General features: G+C 37.5%; 1 protein-coding gene across 13 annotated transcripts in view; it reads right to left on the minus strand.

Annotated features, from left to right (window-relative positions):
- The window catches only part of KIAA0825 (KIAA0825 ortholog), a 429,759-nt gene that overhangs the window by 209,350 nt on the left and 204,249 nt on the right, over window positions 1–16,160 (minus strand). For all 13 annotated transcript variants that reach the window (XM_045022167.1, XM_045022174.1, XM_045022166.1 and 10 more), the window contains 4 exons: window positions 8,635–8,774; window positions 4,681–4,869; window positions 1,907–2,140; window positions 1–270 (listed from right to left, as the gene is read on the minus strand). The exon at window positions 1–270 is cut by the window's left edge and continues 139 nt beyond it. In XM_045022167.1, coding sequence (XP_044878102.1) covers window positions 1–270; window positions 1,907–2,140; window positions 4,681–4,869; window positions 8,635–8,774 — 833 coding nt within the window. The remainder of the gene's footprint in view (window positions 271–1,906; window positions 2,141–4,680; window positions 4,870–8,634; window positions 8,775–16,160) is intronic.

The raw sequence follows: 16,160 nt of genomic DNA on the forward strand, positions 1-16,160 counted from the left end.
CACGAACTAAAGTGAGTTTCTCTTTGCTCCATCTGTCAAGCGTTGCACCTGTTAAAAGTTCTGCGGTGTTTCCATCCTCAAATATCTGACATATAATTACAATCAAGTTCCAGACAAGCAGACCAGCTTTCTTCGATTCAACAAAGTTTTTTGACATTTTCCTCTCAGACAGAAAAAAGAAGTATTTAATTGGGGGAGGCAAACATGCAATCACTGTAGGTAACTTGCTGATTACAATAGATACAGCCTGAGCTGCAAGCCTTGTGAAGCCTTAAATAAAAGAAAAAAAGAAAGAAAAGAAGGTATGATTAACGTTAATATTCTGGTTCTATCACAGTACAGTTATGAGTGTTCTATGATGATGTCTAACTTTTGTAGTGAAAACGGCTGAAAAGATTAAGCGCTCAAAAGTGTAGCTAGACCTCTACTGTGCTTTACTGTATATTAATCTCCAAAAATCTATTGAAATGAGATCCTGTAATGACCTGAAAATAGAAAACCAAGAAAATTTAGAATTAAGATCGCTATTCCATATGTATCTAGTCCTGTTGTGCTCAGCTATTTCAGCACAAATAACAGAGCACAGCACAGCTATTACAGCACTTTAACAGAGATAAAGATCACTCATTATTCTGAGTGACTTGGAATAAAATGAGACAACAGTTTGACTTTAAAATTTCTTTGTGTTTGTTTAATTTGCAGTGTAGGGTAATGTGCTAAATCTCTCAGAGTCTTGAAGTTTATTTGTAATGTTTACTTCCCCCCCCTTCCCCTTTTTAGGCCCACAAATGTCCTCACATCACTCATGATTATTGGCTTCTGCAATATAAGCAAGATGTATGCTGGTACAGCACCTACTATTGAATCGTTCTGGAAATTGGAAGGTAACTACAAAAGAAACACAGATTGAAAAAAGGGAGAGAAGGACACAATTAAAAAGAGAAAGGAGACCAAGTATATAGCATGACAGAAATAAAAAGTAGGAAGGAAAAAGGATATGAAGAAGAATGCGGTAGATGCTCAAGCAGTGTAAAGCGGCAAAGCAGACTTAAAAATAATTTACTCCCACTTTATGGCCCCTTTTCATTGCCAGAATATTGTGAAGGGATGTCAGTGTAACTGAGAATCAGGTCATGATTTTGATGCCAATCTTTTTTTTTTTTTTTTGGATCTTTGCAAAAATTAAAATGATGGTTGTTTAGCCACAGGTGGTCAAAAAAATACTTGAAATAATCTTTACTCCCTATCCATTTTAAAAATGTTTTCTATTATCTATGTTTACCATATTAGTTTACTTATTTTAATAATGGTTTAGAGAAAAATATCTGCAGTTGCAAATTGTATGCTAATTTCAATGCTATATAAATATAAATTGCTGTGTTATAAAGCAGTGATAAATGAAGTTGTAATGTTTCAACCCCAATAACATATCTTAATTAAAACTGTGATGACTATGAGATATTTACAATCAACAAAATCTAAAAGGTTCACAGTACTTTACACTGGTTGATAAACAAAATTAACTAAAATGATTTCCTCGTTTTGACCACCAAGAGATCATCCTAGGATATCTTGAAGCCTCTTGTACTATTCTCTAGTGCTGTGAGATATGTGAAAAGACTTAAAATAACTATGTAGACTTTTAAAACACCACAGATGAATGCAAGGATGTAAATCCCAAGTTACTGCAGTTCTAAATTAATAAAGAAGAAACATACTGACATAACAATTTCACTAATACTTTTCTGAAAAAAATCAGGAAATTTGCTTGCAATTTACAATAATGTTTGTTGTCAAATCATACCACATATCAATTCTAATTCTTCAATTTTGATATGTTCTCATTAAATGGGTAACACGCTCTTATGACAGGTTTATATAAGAACACTATTTAAGTGTCACCTACATTTCCCAGATTCTTTTCTTTTCATTTCTCTAGGTGTATAATTCCATTCCTTTGGAACTGTCTTCAGCAAACTTTCAGGAACTATTTGCTTATGTTGATAGGTTCCATAGTTCTCTGTTGCCTCCCACGAATGCATCAAAGAAATTATTTGCTTCACTATACCCTTGACTGAATTAATCAAAGTCAGCTTCAAACATCTGATAACCTCTGGCTCTGATTCACCACAATTAGAAACTTCAGACAAAAAAAAAACATTAAACATTCAATATGCAAGCAGTCATTTGTGCACATTTGATTACTATTAGAATTTCAAAAAGAAGTATTATAAAACCCTTCTGAAAAGAAGTGCAACAAAATTATGATTCAGAACAACTTCATAGTTACAGTCCTGTAACAAATTAAAGAAATATTACAAAATTAAAATAATATGGCTTGTATGATTTAATATTATAGGAGCATCTATTTTATAGTTTAATTTCTTTTTTCTTTTGTTTTTTCCCTTTAATTTGAAGCTAAAAATTACACTTTTCCAACTGATATTGTCCCTTTCCGTGCTGCATATGTTTTTAGTTTATTTGTTTTAATAGAGCCAGCTGATATGACCATTTTTGTTTACTTCTTTACCTCCCTAGCTGGATCATCAATAACATTAGCACAGAACTGAGAATAGTATTTGATAGTTAACCAGACTGTTTGGTACTGCTTAATTAGAAAGCAAGCAGAAGGAAAACAGAAGAGAACATTCCAATAACAAAATGATGGAATTAAAAAAAAACAAACCTATCATGTAACACAGAGTGCCGCCATATTACTCTAAACAATATTCCTCAAGTTAGTTATCTACAACACAGTTTATATTGTGACTAGCAGGTATCAAGATGATATAAGAGCATTCTTTCCCTTATTCTTAATATCTTAGAGAATTTACCATTCTCTCCAGAAAATGGGCGCTGCAGCCCTCAAGTCACATAACATGTAGTTCCTACTGGAAGTTCCACCAGATGCTGGAGTGGCAATTTTGAAGGGTATGTGTGGAAGCAAATTGTCACAAAACTTCAAAATTTTGACTAAGTAGAGGCCACCACTACTTTACTAATATGCAGGACTAAAATGAAAAGTGATTTGTGGATGGGTGATGAAGAAAGTGGAATGAGGAAAAGGAAGGTGAGAATGAGGCAGACTGAAGAACCACACGTCAATCAACAAATGAACTGGGCTGCAGGACAGCTAACAGTAGACCCCAAAATGGAATTCAGCAGAATTATCCCTCAGAAAATTTGAGAATTTTCAGTTAAACCTGAATGGAGAAAGGAGAGAGAAAGCAGTAGAGAAGATGTCGCCATCGTAGTTTCAGGCTGGGGAGAGGTCTGGGGGTGCTGTAGCAGGAAAACTGAGCCATTTGATTGAAAATGTAGCTCAACATTCTTGGAAGCAGTTGCTGCAGATGTCTTGGTGAGACAAGTGGGAGGGAATGCAAGGTGGGGATGCTGGAGCAGTAATTTTATGAAGTGTAGGAGCTATAGAGTTGCCTATTAAAATATATGGAAGCTGAACGTTGGTTCCTTTGGTCATTTACTTGTCATATCTTAGGGTCAGGGAAATTTGAATAGGCTCTTCTTAAAGCAGCATATTCTGTCTGATTGATAAAGGATGGTGTTACTGATATCATAGAGTTCTTCCTTCTCTTTGTTATCTCTCCTCTCCTCTTATTTCCCTCCTGGCTTTTCTTCTTTTCTTTTTTGCTATATCACCTCTCTCCTGTTTCATTTTTTTGTTTTACTTCCTTTCCCTCTCTTTTTGGAGGAATGGAGGCTTCCACACAACCTAACTCTCTTCACCTGTTCTGGGGTCAGCTAGAGGCCTTTGTCCAAAACTTCTTTCACCTGTCCAGGGGAACAAATGTCTGCTTCCATCCCCCTCTCAGTCTCATCCCCCACCCCAGGACCCTTCTGTAAGTTTCTATAGATCCCCACCTCTCATCCCTCTTTGAAACCCAACATCCTCTGTGTCTTTCTTCTTCTCCCCTCCTTCTGTGCCTCAGGTCACTGGGTCTCCTCTGCAGCTCACTCACTCCTGGGGAGCATCTCCACCCCCTTGATGGTCACTACCCTCTTTATTCTCTCTCTTGCCTTCACTCAGATCCCCCTCTCCCCAACTTTCTTTTCCTCAGGTCCTCACCACTCCTCTTTTTGGGCACAGAGCGCTATCTACTCCCATCCCTTTCTTCCCCTTGGGTCCTACACCCTAACACTTTGGAAATCAGCAGTGGCCTCCAACTCGTATCCCAGACATCTCTCCCCGTCCACTCACAACTCGGAGCCCTTCTCCCTTTGCATCACCAAGTAGCAGGGCTTCTGATCCATCCCAAACCAGCATCCACACTGCACCTCCTATGTTAGATAAGCAGGAACAGAGAAACTAAGCATTCAGCAATTATAGGTGGTGTTTGCTGCTTGCTGCCTGGGCCCTCTGAGATTTGGAATAGCCCTCACCCCTAAGGTCAGAGGCAGACACTTTTGACAATTGGACTCCCACTGTACCACAAATTTTTCTACAACCACAAATACTGTAACCACTATTTCTCCAAGCCCTTGATTGTATTAGGCTGCAAATGTTAATAATATGATTCTTCAAAACACTTCAAAATTCTAATATTATTTTAAGTAACCTTCCATAATTTGGGCCAACTTATTAAAAGAAAAACTAATATATCTGAAAATGAACAAGATTAAACACTGGCTTTAAAATGTTTATATCACTAATTGTTTTCATACCTGATATATTGTATAAGCAATCCCATAGTTGCTCTTTTTTCATGTAGCTGTCAAGAACTCTACCAAGTGATTTGGGTGATAAAGTGCAATAGGATAATACTGTAAAGATTGCTTCAGTCAAAGTAGGCTCTTTGTTATTTATCTGTTTTATGCAGGAACTTTGTTCATCACATTTTGATACTTCAATTTCTTGAAAATGAATAAAATAATGGTTAGTAGAATTTCCAATTAATTCTAGTTATGGAAATAAAAAGTGTCAAAGCAAACTGAAAACTGTATTTGAACTACATTTCAAAACACAATACCACTGAAATCATTCACATAATAACATTTGATTCATTATGTCTACTTAAGTTATATCCAGTCATTAAAAAAATAGCAGAAGTACTTAAAAAAATACAGTATACGCCTACTTTAATTCAAATTTGATTCAAAACATAATTAGAACTTTATTATTCACCTATACATAAACTAAAACAGCAGTGATCAATACAGTGCTATTTCTGTAATACACTGCTACTTCGATATAACGCCACCCGATAAAATACGAATTTGGATATAACGCGGTAAAACGGTGCTCTGGGGGGGCGGGGCTGCGCATTCCGGTGGATCAAAGCAAGTTCAATATAACACGGTTTCACCTATAATGCGGTAAGATTTTTTTGGCTCCCAAGGACAGCGTTATATCGAGGTAGAGGTGTAGTTAGGGTTACCATCAATAAACTTTACTCATCACTTGGGTAATTTCATTATTATATTAATAAAATAAAATAATTTAAATCAGTTGGTTAATATGCAAATCAAATGACATGACAGCTGTAGACCTCTCCCAAACTCTAAAGTTTTGTTTTGTTTTTTATTTTTTTGTGATAATGAAAAATAATAATTTCTCGAAAACAAAATCTCAGTCCTGGTAAGACACCCAGGCTGATATTTTCAAAAGTGACTAGTGATTTTGACACCTTAAAAGGGTTGTTGTTTGTTTTTTTTTAATAGGCGTAGTGCTCAGCGTTGGGAATTTCTTTATTAACTCAGGCTGGGCACCCACAATCTCTAGCCACTTGTAAAAATCTTGGTTTCAGAGTTCAGAGATTATTTTGATCAGACACACACAAGTGAAAGTTGTAGTGTCTCCTCATTCTCCAGGATGGTCAGTAGATTAATCTGTCTGTGCAAAAAGGACAGCACTGTAGCTGGGCCTCATACTAGTATCCTTATAGTCTTCATGTAGAAACTCTATCAATTGATCTAAAAGGAACATACAGATTCCTTGTCCAGCAGGAATTTTGCCAAGTTTAGCTCCATATACGTCTTATCTGTATCACTGTGATTCACTTAAGTGAATGTGGATTATTTTTTGTACAAAATGAGGGAAGATAAAGTCTCAAAGGAGGAGTTGGGAAATCCTGCCTTACTCCTCAATCCAGTTGCAGTGTAGAGTATCTGAATTCTCCTATGAGATATGAGACATTTCTGAAATTCAGTTCCCTCTCGTTTTGCTCCAATTACTTTTCTTTGAATATTAATTGATCAGTCACCTGAAGTGGCTAAAAAAATCACAAGATTTAAAAAATAATAAACGTGGCATCAGTTTATTTGCCTTCTAGGTTTTGAATCCTTAGGGTTCATATTTTGAAGCTTTTCTCCACAACTGTAAGAGTTAGAAACTTACTTTTAAAAATGAAAACTTAGATTTCTATGTATTCACATGATTCCATCATCAAATATTGAGAGAGACTCATAATAAAATAATGAGAGTTGGCAACAGGGGGGCCACGGCTCCATCCACTCCCTCTCTTCTCCCATTTTGGAGAATTGCTCTTGGGCACTGCTGATATTTTGGATGGTTCTTACACAGTCCACACAAGGACAGGAAAAGCTTCCTAGTCCTTCCATTCATAACTAGAAATTATTTAGGGGAAGTTCTATGGCCTGTGTTACACAGCAGGTCAGACTAGATAATCTCAGTAGTCCCTTCTGGCCTTCGGATCTATGAAAAACTACACAGCCACATAAGGAGAGTGGGTACTACAACTTATCCCTATGTATTTGTGTAATGCCTCGCATAATAAATGCAATGGCACTATGATGATACAATCATCACCACCCACTAAATACATCCTAAACATATAAGTACTTATTTAAATGTAATTTTTGCTGACATATTTTTGCTTTTTGAGCATAAGAGAAGGAAAAAGTTGAGACATTTAAAAAAAAATTTCTTTAGAAATTCTGCATGACTCATGCTGTGAAGTTAAATTTCAGGTAGTTTGTGGTCAGTTATGCAAATTACTCCAAAATCCAAAATTATAACATGCTTATCTTTTAACTGCTTAAACATGTCACTCTGAATTCAGACATAAATAATTACTACTTCTGATGAAATATGTAATCATGTATTAGTGTAAGACTTTGGGCTGCATGAAGAAAAACAAAATCTATTGTCTTTGCTATGACCAAGAAATAGCTCTTGATAATTTTAGATTACTTTATACAGAAAGCTAGATCAGTCACACTTCTACAAATATGTAACATTATCAAGACTGTATCAGTTTTCCCAGAGTTTTAGGTGTAGAAAGTGCAGTGTTTGAAATGGTATTGGTGTTTTGTTGATCCATACAGTATACTATTTTATAACACTTAATGTTTCTTTCCTATAAAATATCAAATTTGTAATGTAAAGAATGTGGTCAATTTTACCAGCACATATTTAATCAAACAGAAATTACTCTAGAAGAAAAAGACTATTACCGGTTTCAGTGTTATATAAAACAACAGTTTATCAATGTTATTGTAGTTACTATAGCTCTACAGCATATATAAACAACATAATTTCTAACTCTAAGTAGCATATATTCCCCTGAACCTCAAAGGGCTGGTCAGTCAATAGATTAATAAATTCTGTCACTTCATCCTTGTGATAATTGAAGCAGCTAGTAAATTTCAATAGCGGATAACACCACGGTAAGAATATTATCCTGATCAAACATTTGTCAGTCTTTATAAAAGATGACAGGTATTTGAATAGGTAAGTGAATGCAGTTCAGCACTCAATAAGAAGCATGACAGAAGTTGAAGCAATGTTGTGCTTCTGACAAATGTAAGACCACTTTAAAATGACAGAAGTAAATTATGTCATGTGTAATAGTATATGGACCTAATATTTTCTATTTTGATAAGTAATGAGAAATTCATTTGCAAAAGAATGATAAAAACTGATTTTTAACAACAGAATATAGTTCAACATTACGGCAAACATTATGCCAAATCCGTAACTACACCATAAACTATTCAGCATTTTGATTCCTTTATTTGAAAGCTACTAAAGTGTTAGATGTGATGATAATGTTTATTGTTTTCAAACACAGTAAAAGCACAATAAAAGATGAAAGCCTGTGTAGAACCATTCTTCCACTTGCTTTCCTATTTCTCACATATTTATATATCTCTATTAAAATATAAGGAAGAATACAGTTGCAGTTTACAGTAACAAACACACACAATTTCTTAACCAAAATCACTTAGAAGCTTTTCAATGTTGAAAGCAAGTGATCCTTTAGAGTCCTAACTCAGACTAGTTTTTTTCAAGCAAAAGCTAGTTAAAGCAGTTTTGATATCAAAACTCTGATAAGTTGAAATTCATCCATTTCTTCTTAAAAGCAAACTGATTTGAAGTTGTGACAGTGGTCTATTTTATCAAAATGCTATCTGCCTTCAAAATATGAATGTTTAGATTCACTGCAACTCTCTTAGTAAAAAGTGAAAAAGAATTCTTCCTCCCTCCACCCCTCCCCCAGTTCAATATTTCTCCCACTGATAACTGGATAACTAATGATACCCACAACTGGCTGGTATCCTTCCATCAACAGTCAAGTAGTGAAAAATATAGCAAAACTCAAAAATTTGTGTGTGTTTTCTTGCTGCCATTCTTACAAACAAAGCACAAATACTTACTTGAACTTTTCAATAAAATTTTCACTAAGAGACAATCCTGATGTAGCAGTGTTTCCAAAAGCAAGTTCCAATTACAATATGGTTGGGATAAGAGCAGTTTCAGTTGACCCTGGGCTGCCATTTCTCCGGTTGATGGAGTCCTTTCAAAATGTAAGATAAAGACAGAATAATGTAGTTAATTTATCTATGAAATTAATAGCCTTAAAGTGCAGATGTAATGCTAACTCCTTTAAATGTCAATTCCTCCCAGATTACTCAGAAAATGCTTTCATGCTTGCTTACTCTAAGGCTGCTCAGGGAAGGAATTACATTTAATCTCAACTAGCTAAAAGCAAATTAACATTTGGTAGTCTGCCAAATTTATAACTGATACAAAGTAACCCCACTTATCTCTTTCGTGGAACCATATATGTTCTTGTTCCATGAGGCAAAAATGAATTTTCTTGTGCTTCAATAAATTTGAGGTTATTATATTTTAGTACAGTGTTACATTAATTGTTTAGCATGAGGCTATAAAATATCTGAAATCAAGTATAAGAAGTGGATAAATAACAAAACCAATGCAAATGCTAAAAGGAGTATGTAATGGGGTGCTACAGGAGCCGTGTTTTCAGTGTAAAGGATATTTTTCCAAGTCCTGCAAAATCCATATGCAAAAAGAGATTGCTCTAATAACTGGTATGCCAGCAAAGGGCCCTAGGTAGAGACAGTGGTTCAAATCTGATTTCATTCTGGTCACAGATTTCCTGAGATACAATCCTTTAAAATTGGTCAGGATCCAAATGGATTTACATCTCAGGATTTAACTTGAGCTCAGCTAATGAACACCACCAAGAGCCAGCTTCAAAATGCAAAAATTAAGAAGTTAATTGATTTTGAGTCTGGTTCTACAATGTGATGTACCTGGCTGCTGCAAGCAACCGTCCCCACTCTCCCTGCCCCATCTGACCCCAACAGTGGACTCAGAGGTCCTAGCTCAGTAGAGTTGTGCAAGGGATGACCCTCAACACCCTGGCCACTCCCCCTTCTGACAGGGCAGCCGCTTGGTTCCTGTCACTTTCTGTCCCCTCTGCCCTCCCTGGGGCTGTGTGTGCTGGTGCGCCCGGGCAGCATGCACTGTCTGCGCGGAGAGTGGGACCCAGCCCCAAAACTTCCCTCTAACGAGGAGAAGCCAAAGCCACCACCGCAGGAGGCTTCAGGGAAGTTTTTGGGGCTGGCTTCCATTTGTTGCTCTGACAGTGCACACAGCCCAGGCACCCTTGCACACACAGTGCCAGGGAGGGCAGGGGAGGCCTGGGAGCAAAGACCAGAGAGCAGAGGACGGGGAGGGGCAAGGCTCTTGGCTCAGCACAGCCAGTAGAGGGGTATTCCCAACATCTGAGTGACTGGTAGTTGCCTCAGACCTGTCAGCTTTGCTCCCTGGTCCAGGCAAGCTCCGCACAGCAGCAAGGAGGAGTGGAGCAGGAATGGCAAGACTGCTCAGCCAGGCAGTAATGGCACTTCTAGCTACTGCACTAGCTGCCTGCAGCGATGGTCCTCTGCTGCCAGGAACTCTGGGATACATCAGGAGGACTTCTGGGACCCGAGTCAAGTGCAAACACGTGGTCACATGCACACACACTTGCTAGGAGTATCTGGTGATATCTTATTTAATTATTTCCCTGCTGTTGCAGGGGCCTCAGGCACTGGTGAACCTTGGTCCCTCCTATTCTCTACCTGTGGCATCTAATAGTCTAGTCTCCTGTGAGCTGTAATACTTTGATCTAATTTCAGTTGTTGGGTTTGTTGTGAGGGTGTTGGATGGTGTTGGTGGCTTGTGATATACAGGAGGCAGGGTTGCCAACTTTCTAATCACACAAAACCAAACACCCTTGCACCGCACCTGCCCCACCCCTTCCCTGAGACCCAGCCCTGCCCGTTCTCTGAGGCCCCACCCCTGCTCACTCCATCCTCCTCCATCCCTTGCTCATTTTAACCGGGCTGGGGCAGTGGGTTGGGGTGTGGGATCTGGGAGGGAGTTTGGGTGTGGGAGGAGGTTCAGCACTGGGTCAGGGTTGGGGTGTTGGAGGGGGTTCAGGGTGCAGCTCCGGACAGCTCTTACCTCAGGCAGCTCCCGGGAAGTGGCTGGCATGTTTCTCCAGCTCCTAGGCAGAGGTGCGGCCAGGCAGTGCTGCGTGTTGCTCCCGCCCACAGGCACCGCTCCCGCAGCTCCCATTGGCCACAGTTCCTGGCCAATGGGAGCTGTGGAGCTGGTGCTCAAGGGGGCAGTGCGCAGAGCCCCCCAGCCACCCATTTTGCCTACGAGCCAGAGGGACATGCTGGCCGCTTCCCAGGAGCCACATAGAGCTGAGTAGGGAGCCTGCCAGCCGTGCACCCATCAGACTTTTAACAGCCTGGTCAGTGGTGCTGACCGGAGCTGCCACGATTCCTTTTTGACCAGGTGTTCCAGTCAAAAACTGGACACTTGGTCACCCTAACAGGTTAGGCTAGATGATCTGATGTTCCCTTCTGGCCTTAAACTCTATGACACAAATTAGGCCTAATTTCTGACACACCAATTTTGGTTCACTGATTTTTGGTTTCACACAGTCTTGTTTACCAAGCATGATGCAACACAGTCATTGAATTATATCAGTAGGCTTTTTTGTTTGGATTAATTCAGTCTCTCACTTTTGCACCTTTTCCCATTAACATTTATTATTATAGCTTATTGTGATTTCTTATGAACTTTCACTTTCACTGTAATTAGAGTAAATTTGTTGGGCCAATTATTACAACAGGTCCCCACGTTCCCATTTTCTGTTCAGCTCTCACAAAGATGTTGCCCTTTTGACAATGATCCCTTAATCAACACAGGGATCACTGATATACTTCATTTTAGAAAACCCAATTCTTCTGTAAATGTGGACTTGTTCATGTGAATATTCACAAATAGCAATTTAAAAAGGCACAAATATGACTGAATCACAAAGCCATTCAGAATACAAATGAATGATCACAAATGTTCTTTCTTCAGTAATTGACTGCTTCTACCATTAATATTTTATTACATTATGGAGGCTCTTAGCATTGACTCCATAGTTAAGGTAGAGTTCTAAAATGGTCTTAGAATGAGCATATAATCTTGCCTTTCTCTAAAGTAATTGTCTTCTTGATGAATAATTCCACAAAGTGTTAGTTTTTATGGCCTTTGAATTTTCTATTTAGATTTTATTTTATTTATCATTATAAGTTTTTAGAAGGAAGTCTTTGAAATTGGGTTCTGGACAAAATTTGTCCTTGGCAATATTCCCTTTCATTGTTGACTGACATTTAAAAAAAAAAAGACTATTTTCCTACATAAAATATGCTTTTAAAAAAAACCCCAATTTTGCATCATTTTTAGCCATTACACTTATTCATTTGAGCCGAACCTATATGCTCCACTGGTTGATGATTGAGAAAGTTTATTCACTCTGCATATAAACTTTATACACATAAATGTGACATGCACCAGTGCATTAAGTACTTATGCACCAGTGCAAAAACTATACATGCATAAATTTTATGTGCTAGTGCACACACAAAACCTTTTCTATTAGATAAAATCGTCTCACCAGGAACTACACTTTTCTGTCAGATTGTATCCTGCACTGGAGAAGGATTTATGTGAAGCTAAACATAAATATGTGCCATTTATGGCAGCAGCTGGCACATAACCCAGAAGACTTGCTGATGGAAAAGAATCTTTGTCAGTTGCTGCACTTCTACCTCCATGGGTCTGCCACTGCCATCCCTCATTCGCCTGCCTCATCATTCAACTCTTCACCTTCATTTGAGCATTAAAACTCCTTAGAAATGAATGCACCAAAACCTCTGTTGTGCAGTCAGGGTTACTACGTACATAGTATACCAGTCAGAAACCCATAAAAAAGCATGGAAATGAAAAGTTCTATTCTATTCTACAGTGCTCATCACTGTAATACAGGGGTTGGCAACCTTTCAGAAGTGGTGTGCCGAGTCTTCATTTATTCACTCTAATTTAAGGTTTTGCGTGCCAGTCATACATTTTAACGTTTTTAGAAGGGCTCTTTCTATAAGTCTATAATATATAAACAAAACTATTGTTATATATAAAGTAAATAAGGTTTTAAAAATGTTTAAGAAGCTTCATTTAAAATTAAATTAAAATACAGAGTCCCCGGGACTGGTAGCCAGGACCCGGGCAGTGTGAGTGCCACTGAAAATCAGCTTGTGTGCCACCTTCGGCACGTGTGCCATACATTGCCTACCCCTCCTGTAATATCTTAAGCCACATAACAGTACATTCCCTCTACTTCTTAACCCACAAGCACATACCTTACCATTACCACAAAACCCTATTTGCCTCAAATCATGTACTGTAAGTCTGCCTCCCATAACACCCTTTACCAAACTTCCCCACAGCCCAAAACACCATTATGCAAAACATCTGCAAAAAACAGTATTGTGAGTGGGTAGTTTGGTATTGTGAGTGGACAATGTTATGGATTGCACTGTCTGTGGTGTATAGTAATTGTGGGGACGGTATGTGGCTCTGGATAGAGAAATATTGTTAGATGGCTTCCCTGTCATTTTCATGCTTTTGTAAGTTTGTGCCAAGTATGTTGTGTGTGTAGAAACCCTAACTGCTTGACAATTATGTTAATTGTATATTAATAAATATGGATATATAGATTTGTAATTTATATGACTAATATGTGTACACACATATTCAAATCTTAATACAATTTACAGCAAACAGGAAACCTTGATTTTTTTTACATCTATTAAAATAAATTTTCAGGATTAATCCTTTCCATTTTTAATAACTATTCTTAAAATACATTATATATTATATATACACAACAGGTCTTTAACACATGCATAATAGCAACAAAGCAGGAATAATGTTACAAGAAATTTAAACATTAAAAAAACAACTAATATTAATAACGTTTAGCATTCTGGCTTATGTGTAAACTCTACATTTTCACAAATTCAGTGACATTACAGTGGCCAGCCTCAGTTGTGTTTACTTTTATGGCTGGCTTTCATATATTTGTACAGCACCCTTTCCACCACTGCTCTTCATTGCCCCCCAAATATGAGACAAGTAAGGTGTTTGGTCAGTTTGGTATATGAATATTAATATTTAAAATTACTTATAATAAATTAAAAGCCATTTTTAGACTTCTGGGTAGAAATAAAGCTTGTCTGTCATTGACCAGATGGGAAGTTATCATGTTGCAATATATTATATACACCAGTTCTTGGCTCTTTAAGCCTCTTGCAAATTGAAATGTACAGTGGTGTGACTCACTCAGAGGAAAAATAAAATGTTGCAGACATTCCCTACAGCCACTGAGCTAGCACCAATAAATGCACTGAGAAGTTTTTGTATTGGACATATGGAGAGGCATATGTTCTCTCATCCTCCTAGCTCATGTAGCCGTGAACATAACACTAGCCTCATAAAAAAAGAGACAAAAAGTAAACTATATATAAATATCAGACATTTAAATTTTCAGTTTTGTAATCATGGAAGAAAAGAGAAGAGTGATGATTGCCAATAGTAGAGTTTTAGGTCCATAAAAAAGCAATTTCTGAATCATCAAACCAAATCACTAAAAGAACATAAATATTCATTAAAACTAGTCACTAAATAGTTTGATAAACAAATGTTTTATTTTTGTTAGAATCTAACATGAAAAATAAATAATAAATAATAATAATTGGAGATATACCAATCTCCTAGAACTGGAAGGGACCTTGAATGGTCATCGAGTCCAGCCCCCTGCCTTCACTAGCAGGACCAATTTTTGCCCCTGATCTGTAAGTGGCCCCCTCAAGGACTGAACTCACAACCCTGGGTTTAGCAGGCCAATGCTCAAACCACTGAGCTATTCCTCCCCCAAAATTCAACCTTTTTTATTAGACAAACAAAAGTTTACAATATTTATTTAAAAAAAAGAAAAAGAAAAAAATTAAAAGTCAAAGAAACATTGTATAAATCAATGTTTACACATATTTAGAATTCTTAAAATATCAAGCTTTCCTCCACCCTTAGGTTACTTCTAAAAACAACAAAATGTTTGAGTACATTAAGATCAGATTAACACAATTTCTCACTTTTTCATATCTAACTCCAGTATAGATCTGAGCCATCATAAGCAACATAGCATACTATTATACTGATCACTTCTGAGATTAACAAACGTTTCAGTTGTATGGACTCTGCATTTTATGGAAGCACCACCAGCTTAGATAGGGCAAAATTATAATAATAATAATTATTATTATTACTATTAATATCTGTTTTGAGGTAGCATCTAGGGACTCCAGTCATGGATCGGGGCCCCACTGTGTGAAGCACTAAACAAACACACTTGTTTTAAACTTTGCTATCAACCTGAACTCAACTCTGTTTAGAAGCTGAAACTTACGAGGATTAATAGTTAGGATACTTTAATACTACAGGTTTCAGAGTAGCAGCCGTGTTAGTCTGTATCCACAAAAAGAACAGGAGTACTTGTGGCACCTTAAAGACTAACAAATTTATTTTAGCATGAGCTTTCGTGAGCTGCAGCTCACGAAAGCTCATGCTAAAATAAATTTGTTAGTCTTTAAGGTGCCACAAGTACTCCTGTTCTTTTTTTAATACTATAGTTTCCTGTAGCTTGAATACTTTTTCTTTTTTTACTTTTTATTGTTCACACTTCATATGTGATATTGGAAATAGGAAAACTTCCATAATACAAATATACTAGGCAAAATATTCATAGCAAAATTGATGATTCTCAAAATCTGTCCCTTCTACAAGTTGGTGGTACTTCCATCAAAATTTGGGGTATTACATTGAATTTTCTGAATAGGTGAAAATGTTGCCAAAGACAAGTACTAAGTGTTTTTAGAGTCTGGTCATATGGATTGTCTCTCTGTAGAAACACTGGCCACGTTGCTTGTGGTAGATTTGCCCTCTTCTTATCGCCCTCCTATTTTCCTGTGCCGGCCTACCTCGGAATTCACTTCTTCAGTGTATAGAGTGATGCATAGACGCCCGTCATTTGTATTCTGATTATTTTTGTCCCACACAGTGGCAATACATAAGTCCTGAGTAGTGTCAGAGCAGCTTTCAGCCACTTCCTCAGACCAAAGCTGCCCTAAAGACCATGTGTAAAATCCTGCAGTTAGTGGGAGTTTTGCTACTGACTGAAATGTGGCTTCCTTGCATAGGAGGAATCCTTGGGTAGAATAAGAAACAATAATAGCTGCTACAATACACTGCCCTTCTCCCTGTAAGAGGTATAAGGTGTCTTAAGGGCATCTTTTTACTCTGGCAATCCATGGCATAAGTTACATTGAGGGAACTGGCCCAGAATCAGGAGATCACAAAAGTGACTCAAAGCTCAGGATCTTGGCTATGGTCTTCACTACAGCAGTCCCTTCCATTTTATCATAAGTTATTTTAAGAATGGAGCCAGATTCCTTTGTCTTTTCTTTATTGTTTTTAAATATGAAAATATATG

Source organism: Mauremys mutica, chromosome 6, assembly GCF_020497125.1.
Source record: "Mauremys mutica isolate MM-2020 ecotype Southern chromosome 6, ASM2049712v1, whole genome shotgun sequence".
In the NCBI taxonomy this organism is placed as follows: Eukaryota; Metazoa; Chordata; order Testudines; family Geoemydidae; genus Mauremys; species Mauremys mutica.